Genomic DNA, 22,202 nt, shown 5'->3' on the forward strand with positions numbered 1-22,202 from the left:
CCTGGAAGTGTCCAAGGACAGGTTGAAGGAGGCTTGGAGCAACCTGGGATAGTGGAAGGTGTCCCTGCCATGGCAGGGATTGGAACCAGATGAACTTTGAGGTCCCTTCCAACCCAAACCACACCATGATTCCATGATCAGTTGTGCCCTGCTCCCCACTTGCTTAGGGCAGGTGCAGCAGTACCTTTGTGCCTGGAGGAACCAGCTCTCCCAAGGGACTGGCTCCTGGACACAACCTGGGATATGAGGACCAACTGGTGGTGCAGCTGTGAGAGGAGTTTGGAGCCCAAAGGCAGAGCAGGTGGGTGTTCACCCAGCCAGCTCATGACTAACTCACACTGGGAGTCAAGAGCCACATCCAGTGGATACAGAACATCCCTGAAGCCTCCAAGTGTGTCCCTGCACACTGGGCCTGAGGCACCAAGGATTGCAGGAAAACATGCCCTGCAGCTGCCTGTGCTGCTGCTTGTTCTTGGGCATTCCAAAATGCCACCAGGACGGGGTTTTCCAGCAGGGAGCTTTGAAGGGAGTTTTGCTGCACTTCTCTTACTCACTCTCTTGTTCCCCGGGCACATGGAGAGTGGAATACTGTGCCACAGACAGGGAAGCTGGGAAAGCTGCCAGGATCCTGCCCCTCTAAATCACATCAACCATATGTTGGAGATGAATCAGGCGTCAAACGCTGGAGGGCTGATACAGCAATTATATTTTATGGGCCTCTCACTCTCTAATCCTGGATTTCTCTTCCAGCTAGAGGTGGATGGCAGTGCCCAGCCCAGGTGCTCCTTGAGGGGAGCAGCACTTTGGTTCTGCTCAGACAATTCTTTTCTTGCCTTCTCTGCCCGCAAAATTTTTTGGCAATTACAGATTCAGGGGTAGAGTTCAGCCTGTTTGGGCTTTTGCATTGTACAAGTGTGAAGTGGCCTGTCCAAGAATAAATAAATGCATTTAATAACAACAAAAAACCCCCCAAACTAAACAAGCAACCAAACTAAAAAAAAAACAACAGCCCATAATACAGAAACAGTAGGTCAGTGACCTGTGATGATTGTTTTGATCACTGAGCTGAAAGCTTGGCCTTTAAGGGTGATGTGAGCTGTTGTTTGTTTAATGTGGAGCTTTGAGGATGGTGTGAGCTGCTGTTTGTTGAGCTGTTGTTTGTTTAATATCAAGCTTTAAGGACCCTGTGAGCTGTTTGTTTAATATTGAGCTTTAAGGACGGTGTGAGCTGTTATTTGTTTGACTTTGCAGATGGAGGCTTAGTGCTGCCTTAACTGGGACTGTGCCTTTGACATCCCAAAAGCTGCTTTAGCCAGGGAATAGTGGATTGTAGGGTGTTCGTTCTGGATATCCTGGATGAAATGCCAGGTGCAAAGCTGGATCAAGGTGGAGCTCAGATGGCATCTGGGATGTGTCATAGGGGACCCTGCTTGCCCCTGAGTGGGTTTTGGGGCAGCTGACATGGGAGGGTCTGTTGGCTTCTCATTTTTCCAAGTGCAGCTATCCCAGCAATGCAGCCACATTTAATGGAGAGCAGTTAATACTTTGGTATTTGCTTTGCAGCTCTGTCTGATCTTCTCTCTCTGCCTCCCCTGAGTCTCTGGGTCATGCCAAAGGTGTATCAGTGCAGTTGTTGTCTCCATGTCTGTGTGTCCACATGGACTTCTCCTTGCACTTTAAATTCATCCTTTCCCCACAGCCTTTGACTGCTGGGCTGAAATTAGTGGTGCCTGTGGTGCTGGAGGACCTGCCCTCCCCAAATGTTCTTGGCTCTCCTGCATGGCTCCTTTAGCCCCTCCAGTGGCTCATTCCTGTTTGTCAGTCTCAGTCACGGGTTTTTATGGATGTGGATTGAACCTGTTGTGCAGATATGAAAAAGGAAAACAAACTCATGGAAGTGGATGGACACCCACTGGGTGGTTTGTTCAGGGTTTGCACCTTGCTGTTCCTCTGCCTGGATGGGGATAGACAAGGAGGAAATGCCTTTCCGTGCTTTGTCAAGGGTCAGAGAGACCCTGTTTGTCCGTCCAGGATCTCTGCAATGCTTTTGGACTCACTGGCTCCTGGAGAGGCATCACTCCAGGGCTTCTGGGACTGCTGCCTTATCTCCCATCAGCAAACATTCTGGCAGCACAGATTGTGAAAATCGGGAGGTGTTTGCTTAGGAGGAGGAGGGTAAAAGGTTTCTGATGTATCAGCAGGATGCAGAGGAGGTGGGAAAGGTGACAGCACGTTGTCTGGCCTGGGAGCAGAGGCACTTTTGCACAAAACAGAAGGAAGTAGCTGAGAAGAGGGGAAGGGTCATGGCCTATCTGCAGCCGTTGGTGAGGACTGGGATGTAACCCAGGAGCTCTGGCTTCTCCTCGGATGCCCTCCCTGCTCTGCAAGGTCATGGCCATGTGTTCCAGACCATAAACACCTCTGCTCCAGGACCCCAGGTTAAAGGCTGCTGTTCAGAACTGCCTGATGCTGAGCTGGCTGCAGAGAGGAGCAAACAGCTCCCGTGGGTACCGAGCTGCGCTTCCCGGGAGCTCCGAGCCTTCAAGGATGCTCCTAACCCTGGCCCCTGCCTCTCTCTTGTTTTTCTGACTCAGTCCACTGAATTCTCACTGCTTTTCTCAGGAAATGGCTCAGCAGCTGAGTGGATGATCTCCTCTGGGGCTTTTGGTACATACACCACATTTCTCCCTGGCTGGGTTTCTCCCCCCTCCTCGTGCTGAGCTCTCTCCATGGCCGCATTCCCTCTCCTCGCTGTTTGGGCAAGTTAAAAATCCTTAATTATCATGAAATGCTTTCTGCAGGAGTAGATTGCTGTGCCATTAAAACCGGAACGGGCATGACTGGGGAGCAAATGAACATTTTTAAAGAAAGGGTCTGAACATGCAGCTCCTCGACCCAAAACAGTCCCTCGCACAGCAAGGCCCCGGCTGACCCGGCGCAATTACCACAGTCTTGGCAGCTGGCAAGATCAGCAAATGGGGTTTATGTCAGAGCTTGTTACCTTAATTTGGTTAATTGTAGAGCAGAGTGCGATTGAACAGCCAGTTCAAACCAGGTTCCAGCTCTCCAGGGTGCCGGGCACGGGCAGGGAATTGCCTGGAGAGAGGCGACGGCAGCGTGGGATGGGGGGGTATGGGGAGCTGGGGGTGCCAGGGATGTGCTCTCTTACAGACCTTGAGCTCCCCTGAGGGAGCTGAGGCTGTGCTTGGCAGCCTCACATGCAGATTTGTAACCCCTGATTTGATCCAAAGTCTGCAGTTGAAGCCTCAAAAAGCCCGGAGGCTGGAATTGCACATCGAGGCTTGAAGGATGCTGTGTGTCTGGGAGGTTTTGTAGGCCATTTGTGGATGGTCCAGCACAGTCACTTGTCCCTCCTCCCTCCAGTACACCCTTGTCTAGTTGACAAAGTGGTGTTTGATCAAAGGTTGGAGTCGATGATCTTGGAGGTCTTATCCAACCTAAATGATTCTGTGATTCTTTTGGCAGTGCCTGTTGCAATAGGACAAGGGGCAGTGGTTTTAAACTGCAAGAGAACAGTTTTAGATTGTATAAAAGGAAGAATTTTCTTATGTTGATGGTGGTGAGACACTGGCACAGCTTGCCCAGACAGGTGGTGGATATCCCATCCCTGAAAACACTCAAGGTCAGGTTGGATGGGGCTTTGAGCCCCCTGATCTGATCGAAGATGTCACTGCTCATTGCAGGGGTTGGACTCCATGGACTGGTGTTTGTTAAGCAGCCCAGGCTCCTCTTGTGCAACCAGGAGGTGATAGAGCATGAGAAACACAAAAGAGCATCCTGTGGACCCTGGAGGATAAAAGCCTGGCCCCTTGGAGCAGGAAGAGTCACAGAATCATTTATATTGGAAAAGACCTCTAAGGCCATCGAGTCCAACCATCCCACAGCACTGCCAAGGCCACCACTAACCCCTGTCCCCAAGTGCCACTTTCATACAGCTTTTAAATTCCTCCAGGGATGGAGACCCCACCACTGCCCTGGGCAGCTGTGGCAGGGCTGGACAACCCTTTTGGTGAAGAATTTTTTCCTAATACCCAACCTAAAGCTGCTCTGGCACAATTCGAGATAGATCATGAACAACCAGACATGTTGCTGAATCCATTTTACCGCGAGGGCACAGAAATGTGAAATTGAGTAACTCACTGTGAGTTTTTGGGGAGCTACAACTCTCCATGGGTGAGATGGGGAGAGGGCAGCGAAGTGTTGGCTCCTCAAGCGCTGAGGAGGATCAAAAAGCCCCTTCCTTCCTTCCTTCCTTGCTTCCTTCCTTGTCCCCTCTCCTGGCTGCCCCTGTGCTGACTTGCCCCTCCTTTGCCGGCAGGGACATTCCGATGCCTCAAAGGGATGGGTTGGGTGCAAGGAGAGGTGTGTGAGTAATTAGTTATGTCCCACCCATCCTTCCCTCCCTCCATCACCCTCACCCACCCTCAGGGAATGAAATTACAGCCTTTGATTTCATTCCTCTGCTTTAGCACTGCTCCAGACGGTCCTGCTGCCTTTGATGGAGTCGTGGAATCCCAGATGGGTTTAGGTGGGGAGGGACCTTAAAGCTCATCTCATTCCACCCCCTGCCATGGACAAGGACACCTTCCACTATCCCAGATTGCTCCAAGCCCCGTTCAACCTGGCCTTGGACACTTCAAGGAACAGGGTGTAGGCTTGGACCCTCCCTTACCCAGAGGCTGAGGATGCCTGTGGTTGCCAAGTGGGTGGCACATTCTCAGTACAGGAATGTGGTTTTGGGCACGGACCACCAATGCTCCCCTCTGCTCCCCTCCCATCCAGCTGGGCCAGGGCAGCAGCTCAGCCCTTTCTTGGCAGCACCAGGACCATGCTTTGAGTGAGGGCTGGGGAGACACCAAGTGAAACCTGCAGCTACCTCCGGAAAAGGAACCTCAGAGGATTTTGCCTGTGACAGACACAAAGGGGATTTCAGGGGGAGCTGGTGGCCAGCTGTGGACAAGAAATGGAGCGATCCTTGTGATGTTTCTTGTGCCCTGCTGCTCGTGGATTGGAGCATCCTCCTCGTGTGGTGAAGGTGATGATCCATTGATCCTGGTGGGAACATGCAGAGCCTGAGAACCTTTGAGAAGAGACATCCTGAGGGGTGTTTGAAATGTCAGGAGAGCCTCCTGCTCTCCTAGTCTATCCACGTGCTGTTCCAGTAGCTAATTACAGGCACTGTTAACAAAAAGTGTACCTTATTCCCATAACAAAAGACCTAGAAAGAACTAGACTGGTAATTATTCAGGAAGGGCAGCAAATGAACTCGGGAAAGCTGAGCCCAAGGGATTCAGCAGAATGTGATACCCTGCACCCCCCTCCTGCTCAGCCCTTTATTCATTTGTGCTAAATTAGGGTTCTGTGGCTGAACCTGTAAGCCAGGAATTAAGGTTAAACTCAGCATTATATCAGTCTCTGCATTTCCTGGTTTTCCTGTTACACCTGGATGTGTTTTTAAAAAGGATTGGTGCCTTTTGCTCAGGAGGTTCACTGGCTCCAGGGGCATTAAATACATCCAGCACATCCCAAGGTAGATGCAGAACAGATGCTGGGAGAGAGGGACAAAGTGACTCCAGTGAAGAACAGGAATTAGAACTGGGATCTGGACAAGCAGAGCCTTGCACACCTGCTGGACATCCCTGCACTGGGTTTCTCACTCCTGATGGATTCCCAGATGGTGGATGAGCTGCTCCTGTGGTCCTGGCTCTCCTACAGCTCATACCCACAGCACCCCCTTGCAAATGGCATAGCTTCTGCCAGGGAAAAGGCAGAGGGATGCTGGTTTCCTGGGCAGCTGGGTGAGCAGAGAGCATTTTGCACACCATGATAGGGAATATCTTTTTGCCTGGTTAGCATTTAGCAGGAGCAGGAGGGAGAAAGGAGGTGAAGGAGGCAATGCCCGGGATGCAAAGGATGGAATGGGGCTGGAGGGTCAGGGATAGAGAAGGAAAGAGAAGAGGGAGCTCTCCCACACACATGGGGCAGCTCCATGTCTCTGGCACAGGTTTGGAGCAGTCCCACGAGTGACAAATGCACCACAGACCGATGGTGCTGTCAGGAAAAATCCCTCTTTCCTGGCAGTGGAAAGATAAGTGGGAGGTGTTACAGGGTCTGTGCATCCAGGTTTGTCACCCAGCCCCTGCAGCAGTGGCTTTTGGTGGCGTAGGGGAGGGGAAGATCCGAAGAGAGGCCACCCAGAGGGAAAATGCCCCATGTTTGAGCATCCCTCTGCTTTTCCCAGCATTACATCCTGGGTTTCCTTGTGCTGAGACATGAAGGGTTAAACTCCAGGCCCTGCTGATGGCCATGTGATGCAGTTGCTGGGGTGATTAGTAAAGATCTGTGCCCTAAGAGGAATCACATGGGCTTCCACAGGGCTCCTGGATGCAAAGGTGCCCCTGGATCCCACCACGCTCCCTCTTCCCTCTGCACCGAGGGGAGTGGCAGGTCTGGGAATGGGAATGTGGCTTCACCATCCCAGCCCTACATCCAGGCCCCACATCAAAGGCAGGGAACAAAACAACTGCAGAGCATTTGAAAGCAAAATAAATAAACCCTGGGCTGCTCCGGGGCAGTTGGGACCAGAGGGACAATCAAGGGGTCTATTTCTGGCTGTTCCTTTCAAAGGCAGATCCATAACAGGAACTTTTCATCGTGGGGCCCTAAAGAAGGTGACTTCTGATATCCAAGCCCCAAAGAACCTGACTTCCCCCAATCAAAGGGATTGCCACAGCCCTCTGCTTTGTCAGGTGGCTGGTAGGACCAGAGGAAATCCTGGGTTTCTGCTTTATTGGGTGGCTGGTGGAAGTGGAGGAAATCCTGGGGTTTTATCGAACACCAGCAGCCTTCAGTTGAGAGGACAACGTGACAACATCTGTGTTTGCAAAGCATCTTCCAGCAGGAAGGTCCCCAGAATGTTTTCTTCCCAGGGAGAAGGTATCTGGGAGATCACCTCGAAAATGGCACGTTGCAGTGTGAGAAAGTTTGGAGGAGTCACTCATGGCCAGTTGCTTGAGACACATAATTTTGGGGCTCGTTATCAATCCAGATGAATTAAGCACTAGTAAGATTGGAGGAATCAGCCCAACAGGAAGATGGGCACGTGCTCTCAGCATAACCTGAAATGCATCAGAACGATAATTAAGATAATTAATCCTAAGAGCAGCTTTTCCCTCCAGGTTTCTCTGTTTCATCCCCCACAGAGGCCCTTGGGGTTCACAGCCCATCATTGATTCTTTCCTGTGTCCTGCAGGTGATGTGTCAAACCTGACTCCTGAGCACTCCTTCGAGGGCACGAAGGTCGGTGTTGGGAACATCGTGTTGGCTTTGTACAGTGGCCTCTTTGCCTATGGAGGATGGTAAGATGCTCCCTCTCTCTCTTTTCTTTGGGAACTGAATCCCAACACCAATTTCAATACCAAACTGAAGCTCCTGGAGGGCTCCTTTGAGCACCTGCAATCACAAGGAGCTGCTCAATCTACTGTGAAAACAGGCCAGTTGCAGCCTCCTTATCATGGAATCATGGAATGGTTTCGGTTGGAAGGACCTTAAAGATCATCTTGTTCCATCCCCCTGCCATGGGCAAGGACATGTTCCACTATCCCAGGTTGCTCCAAGCCCCATCCAACCTGACCTTGAACACTTCAAGGGATGGGGCAGCCACAGCTTCTCTGGGCAACCTGTGCCAGGGCCTCATCACCCTCATAGGGAACGATTTCTTCCCAATATCCCATCTAAACCTGCCCTCTGGCACTGGGAAGCCATTCCTCCTTGTCCTGTCACTCCAGGCCCTTGTCCAAAGTCCCTCTCCAGTTCTCTTGGAGCCCCTTTAGGCACTGGAAGAGGCTCTCAGCTCTCCCTGGCTTGCTCCTTGCAGGTTTGGTACTGTAGGTCTTGGAATTAGGCAGCAGCCATCCCAAGTGTTCCCACAGCCATCTCTGTGCCCCTCCTGAAATCCCCGTGCAGATGAGTTAAACTGCAGGGCTTTATATGTTCCATGGACTAACCAGAATGAACCCCTGTTCTTTTTAAATTCCAGGAATTACTTGAATTTTGTGACAGAAGAGATGATAAATCCCTACAGGTGGGTGTGTGTCCTGGGATGACATCCCTGGGAGAAGGCCCTGTATTTTGGGGAAGCCTCTTCCTCGTGTGTGTAACAGGGGTTGCTGATCAGCCTAGAAGCCAAGGTCTTTATCTGGGGAAATAGAAAACAAGATAAATTAATGGCCTTTTTCCTCCCTAGAATCAGGGAAGCAGAATTATAATCTCTGTAGGAGAAGGGCTGTTGTTTACGCTGCTTTCCTGTCCCACTAATATCAGTGCTGCTGGAAAGCCCTGCTTCCTTGGCGTGACACCTCTGTGAGTTATGGGCAAGGGAGAAGCACTCAGGGTTTTATTAGTGCCTTGTATAAACTCCCAGCAGAGGGTTTGTGCTGCTTGTCCATGTGTTTGTCCCGTGCTCTTCCCATCCTGTTGAGCAACAGCTGCTTCCTGCGCTGCTTGTGCCTTTTGGGGTTACTCGGGGGCCTGGCGAGCTCGGGATGGGCCACAGCAAAGCAGGACAACGCTGAGAAATCCCTTTTGCTCATGGGATGGTCCCTGTGAGCCACTGGGGTCTGAGTCTCAGGGTCACTTGTGCAAAGAGTCTGTTCCTGGCTGACCCTGGTGGTGATTCGTTTGTGCTGGGAAGGATTTTATACTCCCTTTTCTTCAGAAACAGTTAGAAAAAGGAGGGTTGTATTTTGCAATTCTTTGCATGTCTGCTGAATGCAGTCATGGGATTTGACTCTCCTCCTGTGGCTTTGAGCTCCGCTGGACCAATTAGATGTGGCACCAAGCAGGGTTTTCTTTTTCAGTTTCCATTTGCAAATGAAGTTAAACTGTTTGGAAAGGCAAATTTGTACCAACACAGCCAGTTTACAGACCCACTCAGGCTGTGTCTGGACTCATTTTCCTTGAGTTTCTCAGCCCATCCATCTGCACAGAGTTAGAGGCTAAAAACTGCCTGCTGGGTTCCTGAGCTTCCCATCTCCCACAGGAAACCCAGCAGCATAAGTGAGTCTCCTTTGCCCAGGAGAGAATCCACGTGCTAATGCCACTGGGTGTTTTTAATTAATTGCCATTGCAGTGATCTTGGACTCCTGCTCAGGCAGCCAGAGACTCTCCATGGAAAAAGTCCCTCTTGCCATAATCCTTCACTCTCCATCAGGCTGTTCAGAGAATCATGGAGTTGTTAAGGTTGGAAAAGACCTTTAAGATCACCAAGTCCAACTGTCAATGCAGCACCACTAAACCATGTACTCAAGTGCCACATCCACATGTTTCTTGAACACCTCCAGGGATTCCACCACTTCCCTGGGCAGCTCATTCCCATATGGGCATCTCCTCTGCCCTGGGAGCAGAGTGTGGCTGGGAAACCTGACATGCTGAGGAGCCAAAGAGCAGAAGGACTCAAACAAACCTTGAGCGAGCGCAGGAGGGCGGCGATCCCTGGCATCAGCAGCTCCCTCCTCTGAACTTCTCCATGACAGTGTATGTTTTTTCCTAGGAACTTGCCCCTGGCCATCATCATCTCCCTGCCCGTGGTCACTCTGGTCTATGTGCTGACCAACCTGGCCTATTTCACTACGCTGTCCACAAATGAGATGCTGACATCCGAGGCCGTGGCCGTGGTAAGATGGGGCTGCTCCGACAGGACTGTTTTCCAGGGCAGGTTAAATCACACTTGCAATCTCTGCTCACATTTCCTGCTTTGTTCCAGGCTGGTCATAGTTGCTTACAAAAAACCTGATGTTTAAGAGGAGATAAAGAGCAGCTGTGATGGGAGCTGGGGAGAACAGCGTGATACCAAGTGGGATTAATGGCAGACAGTGAGGGTGGGCAGCAGTTAGTGCTGCTCTTAGTTCCCAAATAGGAAAGGTGGCTGCTGGCCTTGTGACTTCTCATCAGTTACCAGAGCATAATATTCATGGGGAAAGGTCATTCAGTCATTACTGAACTAGATTGTTTTCTCTCTGTATCTTCCTTGTTTTAATTGAGAGAGATAAATAATACTTCTATTAATTAAAATGTCACAGCGGTCAGAAATCCTGGTTGCTTCAGGAAGGAGCAGACCTTGCAAACAGCGTGACCAGGATTGTTCAAGGCTTCAAAGGGAATCTTTCAGCCCAGGATGAGCTGGTTTGGGCCACTCAGGTGACAGTGCTCCATCCTTTGGGTTGGCACCAAGCCCTTGCTCCAGCCCACAGTGATGCGGTGCCGAGGTTTTGGAGGTGCAGCCTGTGTTGCATTGAATAATAGAAGGTTTGAGCTGGAAGGGGCCTGAAAGATCATCATGTTCCAACTCCCTGCCATGGGCAGGGACACCTTCCACTACACCAGGTTGCTCCAAGCCCCATTCAACCTGGCCTTGGACACTTCCAGGGATGTTGCTGTAGTTGTGTCCATTGCTGCAGCCACGAGCCTTTGCAAGGCTGAAAATCAATATCACGGCAAAGGCTGGAAATCAATATAAATTGGAGTAAAACCACAGTGGAGAAGCACAGGGTCAGTCTGTGACAAAAAACTGCAGCTCCAGGACACTCCATGTCCCCAGGGCTGTGTCCCAGGTCCTGACTCAGCACTTGGCAGCAGCTCTGTGTTTGAGGCTCCTCAGTTTCCGTTTGATCTTGAACTTCCCGATGGCTGTTCTGATAAATGGTGTGTCCTGACCCCGAGGGAAGGGCTGGCTGCTGCTTTAGTTTAGCAGTTCCACAATATGCTTTTGCAGGAAAGAGGAGCAGCAAATGGCAACATGGAAAACTCCGTAACAGCTTCAGCACTAAGCCGTGTCCTTTGCTCAGATTTCTGCAAAGATTAAGCCTTTGTAGGCAGCTGTGAGTTCTTTTGGACATTCTGGGTATGAAATGTCTCTTGTTGTCCCCCATTTAGGATTTTGGGAACTACCACCTTGGTGTCATGTCCTGGATCATCCCTGTCTTTGTTGGCCTGTCGTGTTTTGGGTCAGTCAATGGATCTCTCTTCACTTCTTCCCGGTAGGTTTGTTGCTCAATCCTGTGGGTTTTGTTTACAAGCTGTGCTTAGTTCCTCTTCTTTTGGAGTTGTCCCCCAGAGAGTGGCTGTGGGCAGACACAAAGTCTGAAGGGTCTGGAGGCCATGTGGGGAATGCAGGGGGAAAAAAAGTCAGCCTTTAAAACCATACTCAGATTAAAGGAAACCTTCCAGGGTTTTAATCTTCTGTTCCTCAGGCAAAGTGCTGTTGAAGTCAACAAAACAGAAACAGACACAGGCTCGGTGATGATGGGAAAGTGGCTTTAATGAAAAGCAGAAAGTTGTGAAACTTCAGGGCCGAGAATCCCTCCAGGAAGGAGAGAAAGGACGGGTCAGGACAGGGACTGAGATGGTTTTGGCTCTGACACATCTCCGGGGTTGTCTTAGGAAAGTCACTTAATGGCTGTCTCTGGAATGGAGATAAATACATCTTTCCTGCATTCTTTGTCCATCTCCAGCCTCCCTTCTAAGTCAGGGATTGGCATTTCAGTCCTGCTGCCTCGGTCTGGGCTGAGCTCAGGCTGTCCCTGTGCTGCAGACAAAGCCCAGCTGGGGCTGCAGGGGTGTAACTGCTCTGTGTCCCCCTCCAGGCTGTTCTTCGTGGGATCTCGAGAGGGACACTTGCCTTCAATCCTGTCCATGATCCACCCCAGGCTCCTCACTCCTTTGCCATCCCTCGTGTTCACGGTAACACCCGGGGCTGGGCTGGGCAGGAAGGGGTGGGGGTGGGATCCCATCAGAGGGGTTGGAGGGGGGCTCCCACCTCCAGTCACAGCCATTCTTGCATCCACCTACAGGAGAATGACCCTTCTCATCATATCCTCCTAGACCACTTCTGGTTTGAATTCTCCTCATCCCTGGAAGTGTCCAAGGCCAGGCTGGACAACCTGGTCTAGTGGAAGGTGTCCCTGCTGATGGCAGGGGGGTGGAATGAGATGGGCTTTAAGGTCCTTCCTACCCAAAGCATTCCATGATTCTATGCAATCATTCCAGGCACCAATTGAAAATAGCTTAAAAAAGTAAAAACTAATGAATATGATCCTTCTCCTGGCAGGCAGTTCTTCTAAAATCCTGTGTTTAGTGTTGTATCATACGTGGGTTTGCCTCCTCCCTTTGCTAATGGCTTTTTCCCTGGGTTCAGTGTGTGATGACCCTGCTCTACGCCTTCTCCAACGACATCTTCTCAGTCATCAACTTCTTCAGCTTCTTCAACTGGCTGTGTGTGGCTCTGGCCATCATTGGGATGATGTGGCTGCGTTACAAGAAGCCAGAGCTGGAGAGGCCCATCAAGGTGAGAACGGTGGGAAATGGGAGGTGGGTCCTCCCTGAGTCCCTTCTCAGCACCAGGGAAGGCTCAGCTGCTGCTCCTGCGTGGGAGAGGGACTGGGATTGCAGGGAGATGTGGGGTTTTAGCTAATGGAGATGTTCCTGCTGCTGAATGGGAGTTGGTGCAGAAGGACAAAGAGCTGCCATGGCCGTGGGGACAACAGAGTGAAGGAGCTCAGGGTGTCAGGGACACAGGATGTTGTGGTGGGATAACACAGCGGGAAGCTGTCCGTGACTAACACACTCCCCAGGGCAGATCCCAGGCTGTGGCTCTCAGTGAAACACTCTGTACCATCAGGGACTTCCCCTAAAATAGTTCTCTGCTAAAGCAGCCCCTGCACTGGGAGCTTTGTTCCCTGTGTCCTTGGCCAGCTTGGCAGCTCCATGGCCCATCTGGGAGGAGGCCAAGATCGTGTCACCCCGGTGTGTCTGATGGCCTTCAGGGCATGTTTCCCACTCATCCCTCAGCACAATCGTGTCTCTGCCAGGCAACAACACCGAGAGAGAGACAAACTCCCAGGCCTGTGCTGGTGCCTTCCCAAAGTGACTCTTTGTGGGGAGTTTCCTTAGTGGTTTTGGGTTTCTTAGTGGGTGCCCTGCTCAAAGTCCACTGAGGAACAGCCCTGAGGATGCCATGGCCTGTGCTGTGGCTGCTGCTGAAGCTGGGGCTGTTGGTACAGGTGCTTTGTATAAGGCATCATGGAAATATGGAACTGGGATCCAGAGAGGTGCTGAGAAAGGCTCCTGGCTCCTGGCCATGGTGGAATGTGAACTCTGTCTCTCCCTGGGCTGTACAGCCGGATAAACTTCCCTGGAAAGTGTGCCCTGTTCCCCCGACACATCTCCTGACCTGTTCCTTGGTCCCTGCTCAGGTGAACATCTGCCTGCCCATTTTCTTCATCCTGGCCTGCCTGTTCCTCATTGCTGTTTCCTTCTGGATGACGCCGAAGGAATGTGCCATCGGCTTCGCCATCATCTTCAGTGGGATCCCTTTTTACTTCTTTGGGGTCTGGTGGCAAAACAAGCCCAAGTGGGTTCTCCAAGGCATCTGTAAGTACCCACAGTGAGGAGCAAGGGTGCAGTTCTTGCTCCAAAATGAAGTTTCCCAGTTACATCCTACAGCTGGGAGTGCTGGCTCTCCTTCCTGTGGAGGAGGTTCCAAAGTCTTGGCTCTGATCCATTCTTTAATGATGACAATTTTAACCTGATGATTAGCATGTCTGTCAAGCACCCAAAATGCACCCTGACTTTCAATAATTGCAAAGTTTGGGACAAATACCATGTGCTAGGGTTTTTTTATCTTGGAAAACAGGTTGTTATTACTCAGCAGAGTGTAATTCCCTGAGCACATTGCTCCTCCTCCTGGAAAAGCCCAGGGCCAAGCCTTTGCTCAGCAGAGAATCCCTTTACAATGGTGTAGGAAGGGAAAAGAAGGAATTGAGCACAGTTGGCCTCTGTTTGACTGCTGAAAATTCACAATTAATCCCAATCCATGGTTTAGCCAGTGCTAACATTTCAGATCCAGGCACAGCTTTCCTTGGCATCACACCGTGGCAGTGGCAGCAGAGCAGAGGGAGGGGAAAGTCCCCTGGATGTGTTCTCTTAGGAGGTTTATTTTTAAGGTATCTGCTCTAAGGTTTTCCAACAGCTGACACTGCCCCACGGTGTGTTTAGGGATGGAGAGGCTGTGCTTGGCACATGGAACCTCTGCCTGAACAACTGAATCCAGAAAGTCAATCCATGTTGTCCAAGTAACTGAACTATACCAGCTGCCTCCCAGCTCTCCTACAACGGGCTGACCTAGAAAAGCAGACGAGGAGAAGTGCCCAGCCTTAGCTGGGTGTTTTATGAGGAAGAAAAAGGCTTTCAGAGCAGTGCTCAGCACTCCTTATTCTTTTTTTCCCTGTTTCTGTTTCCCTCTCCCACACTCACTTTTTATCCTGAGTATTAGGCTCAGTTCCTGGAAAAGCCATTTTTGCAGTGCCTGGGTGGCAAATTACCATATTCATTGTTTTTCTCCACCAAAGGCTTGTAAAGAAAATATAGAAAATATTCTGGGAACAGAGAATGATAATCCTGCAAACATCCAGTTAGAAACATATGACCTTTAAACCTGTATTTATTGATATATTGCAGATAATTTGAGCACCTCCAACTGATTTGAGCCTGACCTGGTTGTATTTAGAGTTAATTTTACCAGGCAGGAGTATGTTGTGATCTCCAAACACAGGAGCAGCAGGGAGCAGAGGAGTGTTTGGGTATCGACCACCAACACTTAATGGGTGGAAAAATAAAGTTCCTTCAGTTTAACACCTTTTCCTGGGCAAACCTGCACCTGGAATGGTCCCTTTACTCCCACCTGCCCTGGGCCAGGCAGTGGCCTCTGCCCTGTGGGCAGGACAGGTGGGTTTAGGTGGGTTTGTCCTTCCAAGAGGCCATGGGCTCACATGGATTACAAAATTGGAAGTAAAAGCTTCACCTTGGATTTTCCATGCCCATTCCTGACTCAGTTTTGGCTGCTCACTCTTATGGCATCCAAAATGAGTTACCATATCACTGGTGTCCAGAGTCCCAGAGCCTCTCCTGGAGCATCCTTGCTGCAAGAGCAGAACTCCCACTGTTACGTGTTGGAATTCTGGGAATGAGTGGGGAGTATCCTGTGGGTTATTTCAAGCCTTAAATTGGAAGGCAAATGGGTCAGACCTTCTCTCATGAGCCCAGACCAAGATTTATGTTGGGCCCCTGCGTGTGATCCCTGACCTTTCCTTTGCTTTCCTCCCCAGTCTCCGCGACAGTCCTGTGCCAGAAGCTGATGGAAGTGGTTCCTCAGGAATCCTAGGCAGGAAAAGCAGAGACATTCAGCTCGAGGAAACGCACAATTTTATTTTAGGACGACACAAGAATCTGCTCCCTCACACCCAGATCCCAGGCCCTGAAGCCCCGTGGGAGCCGCTTCCTGCTGACACCACATCCCAGCTCTGCCTTGTCTCCTCCAGCCCCTCCAGCCCCACCTTTCCCTGGCACACGGATGACCCTGCAATGAGTTCTTGGTATGGACACGAGCCAGGAGGAGGAATTCCAAAGGGCATTTCCAAAGGGGTCCTGCCTGTCCCATCAGCATCTGTGTGTGTGCGACATCAAGGGCTGTACTTGGTTCTGGGTGGGCTCATCTGGTTTGGGGCTGGGATGCCCCAGATGAGGATGGATCTGCTCAGGAACCTGGTTTGGGTGTTCAGGTGTGCCTGGGGCTGTCACAGAGCCAGGGTTGGCCTGAGCCTGCCCCACCTGCCTTTCCTGGCCAAAGGGGGTGGTTGGGAAACAAAGGTTGGCTGGTATTGGCTCACACACACACAAACTCACACCAAGGCATGCTGCTGGACACTCTGGGTTCTGTCCACTGGCAGTGGCTGAGGTGAGACAAGGCAGAGCAGAATTAGCGTCTGCCTGTCACTGTGTTCCTGACAGAGCACTCCCCTGCCAGCACCTGGATTTTAACTCCCATATCTAATCCCCTGCTGTTGAGCCAGTTCTCCAGGATGCTCTTCACCAGAATGCCCATCCCATGGCCCTGTGAAGGAGCACTGGGGCAGGTGTAGGCCCAAGGGTGGAGTTCCTCCAGATAAACCCAGGGAACTGCAACGAGCAGAAGGCCAAGTCCTTGGCTTGCTCATTCCATGCTTTTCTGTGGACAGGCTTTCATCCAGCATGGGATGAGCAATATTGTTCTCTCCACATGGCCCTGCTCATTGCCCTTGGTGTGATCTGTGTTTTCCCCTGAACCATCTGCAAGGAGAAATAAAGGGTGGGGTGCCCTTGGCACATTCCCTGGGGTCTGTCCGTGCGTTTCCTGGTGCTGTGCCCTCCATCACACTGTGTCTCTTCTGGAATGTGCCACAGAGATGGGACCAACTGGGTGTGGGGTGTAGAAAGGGCAGGTGGCTGGAGCCTGGCTTTCACCTCGGGCTGCTGTAGATCATGGGTTGGGAGGGACCTTAAAGCTCATCTTGTTCCACCTCCTGCCATGGGCAGGGACACCTTCCACTAGATCAGGTTGCTCCAAGCCTGTCCAACCTGGCCTTGGATGTTTCCAGGGATGAGGTAGCCACAGTTTCCCTGGAAAGCCTGTGCCAGGGCCTCGGCACCCTTGGAGTAACGATGGTGTGTTTTGCTCTGAGGAGCCTGGCCTGGGGCCTGGGCCTCCTTTGTGCATCAGGTTTGGCTTGGTGAGATCCCTCCACCACCCTCCCATTCTGGGAGTGATCCTTGAGCACAAACCTCGTGCACGTGAAATCCTCTTTGGCTGTCATGGGTGGTGCAATCCTATCCCCTGAGCACACCCAAAATCCCTCTAGTTCCCAGTTAGTCCAACTGTCCTCTTAGGAACACGTTGCTTTATTTGGTCAAAAGCGTCGCCTTTTCAGCAAAGCTGCAGTTCTTGAACACTTTGCTCATTGTGCCTCTGCTCTCTGGTATCAGTTGGAATTCAGAAGCATCTTCTCCCCACATTGAGCTGCTTTGCTCTCTGCTGCAGATCTTTGTGCTTGTGCTTTGTGCAAGTGGCTCGTTGAACTACTTTTTCTCCTCAGTGTTTTTATAAACTCGGCCGTTGGGAAGCCGGGATCCTCCAAGAGCTTTCTGCTGGATTCTCCTCATAGTGTGGGGTTATTTTGGGTGGAGAGGCATTAAGGACACCACGGTACTCGCTCACACTTTGTCCTTTGAAGCTCTTTAGCACTGGGGAGTGTCGGGGCAGGTGCAGCTCCTGTCCAGGTGTGTGGCCATGCCCACGTGAGCTCTGTGCTATCGCTTTGCCAACCAGCTCTTGCTTCGAGTGCAGCAGGAATGGGTGAGACAATCAGCATATGGAGAACCTTGGCTGTCAGGTTGTTTATTCCCTGGCAGCTCAGTGTGGAGATTCTCAAACCAGCTCAGGTGACAGTGTGGAGATCCCCAAACCAGCTCCCAGGACAGTGTGGAGATCCCCAAACCAGCTCAGGTGCTGCTTCACCTGCGCTGAAGTGCTGAGCTCTCCTGGAGCTGAGCTGAATCGTGGGGACTTGCAGCTGGTTTGTGTGGATCTCCAGGGCAGAACCCAAAGTCTTTGGCCAGTGCCTGGCTGTGCAGGGACCTACGTGCAATGAACTGGAGCACCTCGGATCCGGTGCCTGTGGAGGGGTGTTTACATAAATAAGGTAGTAAATCGTAAAACCTGAATTTTTGGCATCTCTTCCAGCTGAAGGCTGAGATGTTTTGGCAGGGTGGTGATGGGAAGTCACCACTCCTGCTGGACCTGTTTCATGGAGAGAGGACCTCAGTCTGTCACCTTCCACCTGCTCTGCATGTTTTTATCTGTGGTGGTGTCAGGGCAGCTCCTGCAGGGCCTGGGTTCAGTGTAGGGGCTCCCAGTGATGAACTTCCCAGCAGAGTTACTTGGGATGCAAAGCAAAGGGATTCGAACTCTCAGCCACCTCAACCCAATGTCAGTTGGCACCAGGGTCCCATCCAAGAGCTCAGAAATGGGTCCAGACCTCCCAAAGGTGGGGGGTGCTTGGTTTGGACACATCTTTGAGCAGTGATGACCATCACTACACGATGTCCTCCTGGTGAATGTTTCACGCTGGTTTTAAAGAGGAAACATCACACTAAGAAATATTTTTTTTATTAATTACCTGATCTTAATGAATTCCTTAACTTGCTTGCTTTGCTTTTTATGAATTTTCATTATTTTTCCCTTGCTGCTGAAGATCTTTCTCATGTACTAACCTACAGGCTCTGGCATTGATCCATATGTTCACAGTGATCTTGCCAGCATCTCCTTGGCAAAAGAGGTTTAAGGAAAACTGAACCAGGTACCAGCACAAAATGACAAAAAAATGTTGAATTTAGTCAGCCATGGGTCATATCTCAAAGTTTAAAATACCTGATTTCTTTCTTTCTGGATTCATTGACCCCCATAGTTCCCCTCCACCAGAGCTTGGTGACGTGGCTGGAAGAGGTTGGGTTATTTTTTCCTGGAGGTTTGGGAGATAATGAGCAAGGGGGTAAAACTGAATTTCATTTGCTAAAGAAAACACAATAAAGTAGATTCTCCAGTGGGAGAAACTGCTTCCAACAGCATCTGCTGTCCAGAGTGACAGCTCGTCCCTTTGATCAGCAACAGCAGCATCTGCTGCCCTCGACTTGCCCTGGTCAGCTGAATTTTGGTATGGAAAGGGGAGAACTCCTCCTTGTGAAAGACCTCCTTGCTGCTTGTTTTCCTCAAACATGGAATGAGATGTGTGTCAGGGAGGGCGAGGGGAGCAACAGAGACTTCACAGAAAATTCTTTGTCATTCCCAGCAGTGGATGTGGGATTTTTGTGTTGTTTCTCTGTTGGCTTCTCTTCGGAGCCCGTGATTGGTCACAACTGCGATGCACTGAGGGACATAAACCCTTCCCACAAAGGGCACTGCAACCACAGGGACCTGAATGAGGTTCCACATGAACCTATTTCATATGAGTGTCCTGCAAGTACAGCTGGAGCCGTTGTGTCCATGGAACTAGGGAATCATTCAGGTTGGAAAAGACCTTTAAGATAATCAAGTCCAACTGCGGGGCCGTGGCTGCTCTGCAGTGATCCCATGGTCCTTCTACCACCCTCCCTTCAATTATTGCTCTTAACTTGTTTTTAAGGATTTAGCCTCCCAGGCAGGCAGTTGTTTGGGGTGTTCATGGAATAGCATCCTGCAGGGATTGCTAAACAGAGCAGGAGCTGATGGCCAGGCACTTCCGTGCCCGTTGGGTTCCTCTTTCTAAATGAGAAACCTTCTTCTGACCAGGAGGGGGTCCAGCCCTGCTCAGCCCTGCAAAATGCTCCCAGCCAAAAATCAGGGGGATTTATGTCATCCTGGGTGGATTTTTTTATGATTTTTTTTCCAGCTTCCTGCAGAATTTGCAGTGTTTTCCACCTGAGACACCATGTTCTGGTAAACACGCTTTTGTTTTCAGTGGCTCCCTCTGTGGCTCCGAAGTTCAAAGGGACTCTGGCACAGTTGAACAAACTTTAAAGACCCTTCAACTGGATTGAAACTCCTGAGAAGTGGCTTTGTTGTTCTCCGAGGCCTGTCCCAGGGGGTGGCTCAGGCACTGGGCTCCTCTGAGGGTTCCTCCGTGGTGGATCTGAGTGGGAGTGGAGCCCTCGAGGAGAAGCGGTGTTGGAACAGAGCTTTTCCCTTTAGCTGTGACTTCCCAGCCATGGAGGGATGTTCAGAGTGGCAGAGTCCCAATCTGGCTGTGGGGAATCCCAGGGAAAGTTTCCACTCAGTCTGGGAAGGTACCCGTGCCTTCAGCCGAGGCGACAGTGTCCTTGGGCTTTAATATAAAATAAAAATTGAAAAAAATTAATAAGGAAACTGCCAAATATTGTCATTACACAACACTCTGGCTGGTTGGGGCTTTTCCTGTGGGATGGCAGCTTTTCCATCCACCCATTGTGCAACTCCATTGCTAATGAATCCAAGGGGAGGGAGGGTGATTGGGAAAGGGCTGGAATGAAGCTCCCTCCTGGAGCTTGGGAAAGGGCAGCCCAGTGGGCAGATGGCTCCGGTTCCTCCGGGGCTGGTGCTGGGGCTGTGCCTTGAGGTCTGTGCCATGACCCAGGCACAGCCCACACACTGAATGGTCGCCTTGTGCCGACCCTGGAGCATCTCCGGCTGCGGGATGGGCCGGCACAGCCGGAGCCAGGGCTTGGCTGCCGACCAGGGAGATTCCTGCAGTGATGGGAATCTGCTCCCTTCTCCGTGCCAGGAGACCTCAGCATTGAGGGATGCTCAGGGGGTTTCCTTTTCAGGTGGCTTCTTGAGGAATTCCAGGATTACGCTGGGTTTGCCTGTTCTTGAGGAGTTTCTTCCCAGTTTTCATGCTCTGAACTGGAACTGGGAGCTGGGTGGGGTGGGTGTGTGATGCTGCTGGGCTTGGTGGCACCAGGAGCTCCCAGTTTGGTGCAGATGATACGAGATGTGGTGGTAGGAAATGTGGCTCAGGGTCGGCCATCCCCTAAGGATCCGATATCCAGAGGATTATTTCTTTGCTTTGCCCCCTCCCTGTTCCTCAGATGAGAAGGGGTGTTGCTTCCTCCAGCTGTTGAAGTGTTAATGAGAGAAATAAAAGTATTTTTTTAAACACTGAATTAATTTCTAAACTGCCTAAAAGAGACTTTATAGCTACACCTGAGTTATTCCCGTGGGGTGACGTCCAGCTCAGCCCAGGGGATCTCCCACATCCAACGGGACGTGGGGCTGCAACCCCTGCACTGGGATCGACGTCACACAGAGGGAAAAACATCCTTATTTGTTCAGGGGGCAGGGAGAGATCTGTGTCCCACCTAAACCCTTCCAAAGGGAGGATTTAGAGTGGCTCCCAGACCTCGCTCCGACCCACAGAACAAAGGGTGACATTCACTCCTGGTGAAGAATCTGACTTTTCAGAGATATTTTTCTTTGTACTTTTGTTGTTGTTTTTTTTTAAAACACACACACACAAAAGAGCTTAACACACACAAGAAAAAAACCTAGATCTGATTGACAATTTTGTTATATTTGGTTGCTTTAAAAAAAATATTTTACTAATTTAAATGTTGCTGTAGATGACAATTCTATTTATTTTAAGGGGTAAATATCTTTTAGTCTTAATACTTCTCCAGTAAGCGCTGTTTATTCCCAATGTTTGTGTTCCTGGCAACACAGCTATTCCACTGGTCAGCCAGTAGTTCCTGAATCCAATGGCCTTGTAAAACAAGATGTCTCTTGCAATGTATTTTTTGTAGTATTTCTTGATTCTTTTATGTCTGTGGTTTAACAAATCTGTTGAATGTTTGGGTTGTTCTATGTTTTGGGTTGTTTTGTTTTTTTAACAAAGAAAGCTGAATTACAACTCTCTTGTTGCTGGTCTTTGCCTCTAAAACTTTTCTTTTACGTAAGGTTGCCTTGTTTATCCCACATCCATCAGCACCTGAGCCCTGGGTTTCCAGGTATTCCTCTTGCAGATGGATTTAGGAGCATGGCAGCATGCAGGCCTCCATCACCACCCTCCTTTTTGAAATTCTAGATAACTCTTCTGGGTTTGCCTGTGTTAAAACCAAGGGAGTGGGAAAGTGGGTGGGTTTTGGGCATGAGGTGGGAGCAGAGGATGGATGTACCAGTTCCCAGGGTGTATCTCCATGGTTTTATGCTGGAGCTGCTGCTCGTGCTGTAGCAGAATTAATGTCCAGCAGCAGGCAAGTATCAAGTTTCATAAGGGGAAAGTGATCCTCTGCTGCAATCCCTCCTTCTTCCCATGTCCCTCCACACTGAAGAGGAGAATATTCCAGTGGGAAAGAACCAGGGCAGGGATGCTCAGGCTCACAGAGGTGGGTTGGCAGAAGAGCTGATTTTGGGTGTGCACATGGCAGAGCTCAGAGGTTTTCCTTCCTGAAGGAGAAGGTGGTGCCCAGGATGCTCTGTTGGCACACACACATCCCAAGGGGAAGAAATGGGCAGGGAATCCTAATGGAGCTTAGAAAGGCCATGGAAAAAAAACAGGAGTAAAGCAAGTGATGCCCAAATGGGCTGAGTAGATGTTACACAAAAATTTCATACTGAATTTAGGTGCCACAGTCAACCAATGTCTTGAACAAGGAGAGAATTCATGAGAAAAAGGCAATTCTTGATTTACTCCTGAGTGTTGTGGCTGTTTTGGGAATTAACACCGGAAGAGAGAATCTGCTCAAGCCCAGCCACCTCATAAAACCAAACCCTGAGACCACAGTAGCATTTAACTAAATATTTA

The 22,202-nt window shown here is 50.5% G+C and overlaps 1 protein-coding gene across 1 annotated transcript in view; it reads left to right on the forward strand.

The window, feature by feature from the left end:
- The window catches only part of SLC7A5 (solute carrier family 7 member 5), a 33,621-nt gene extending 17,783 nt beyond the window's left edge, over positions 1-15,838 (forward strand). Inside the window, exons 3-10 of the mRNA XM_027646706.1 lie at positions 7,274-7,379; positions 8,060-8,104; positions 9,572-9,695; positions 10,954-11,057; positions 11,664-11,760; positions 12,215-12,364; positions 13,272-13,449; positions 15,183-15,838. Of these exons, the coding sequence (XP_027502507.1) occupies positions 7,274-7,379; positions 8,060-8,104; positions 9,572-9,695; positions 10,954-11,057; positions 11,664-11,760; positions 12,215-12,364; positions 13,272-13,449; positions 15,183-15,238 (860 nt within the window). The 3' untranslated portion in view covers positions 15,239-15,838. The remainder of the gene's footprint in view (positions 1-7,273; positions 7,380-8,059; positions 8,105-9,571; positions 9,696-10,953; positions 11,058-11,663; positions 11,761-12,214; positions 12,365-13,271; positions 13,450-15,182) is intronic.
- The last annotated feature ends 6,364 nt before the right edge of the window (positions 15,839-22,202 follow it).

The sequence above is a fragment of the Corapipo altera genome, unplaced genomic scaffold (genome assembly GCF_003945725.1).
Source record: "Corapipo altera isolate COAL_440 unplaced genomic scaffold, ASM394572v1 62, whole genome shotgun sequence".
NCBI classification, from domain to species: Eukaryota; Metazoa; Chordata; class Aves; order Passeriformes; family Pipridae; genus Corapipo; species Corapipo altera.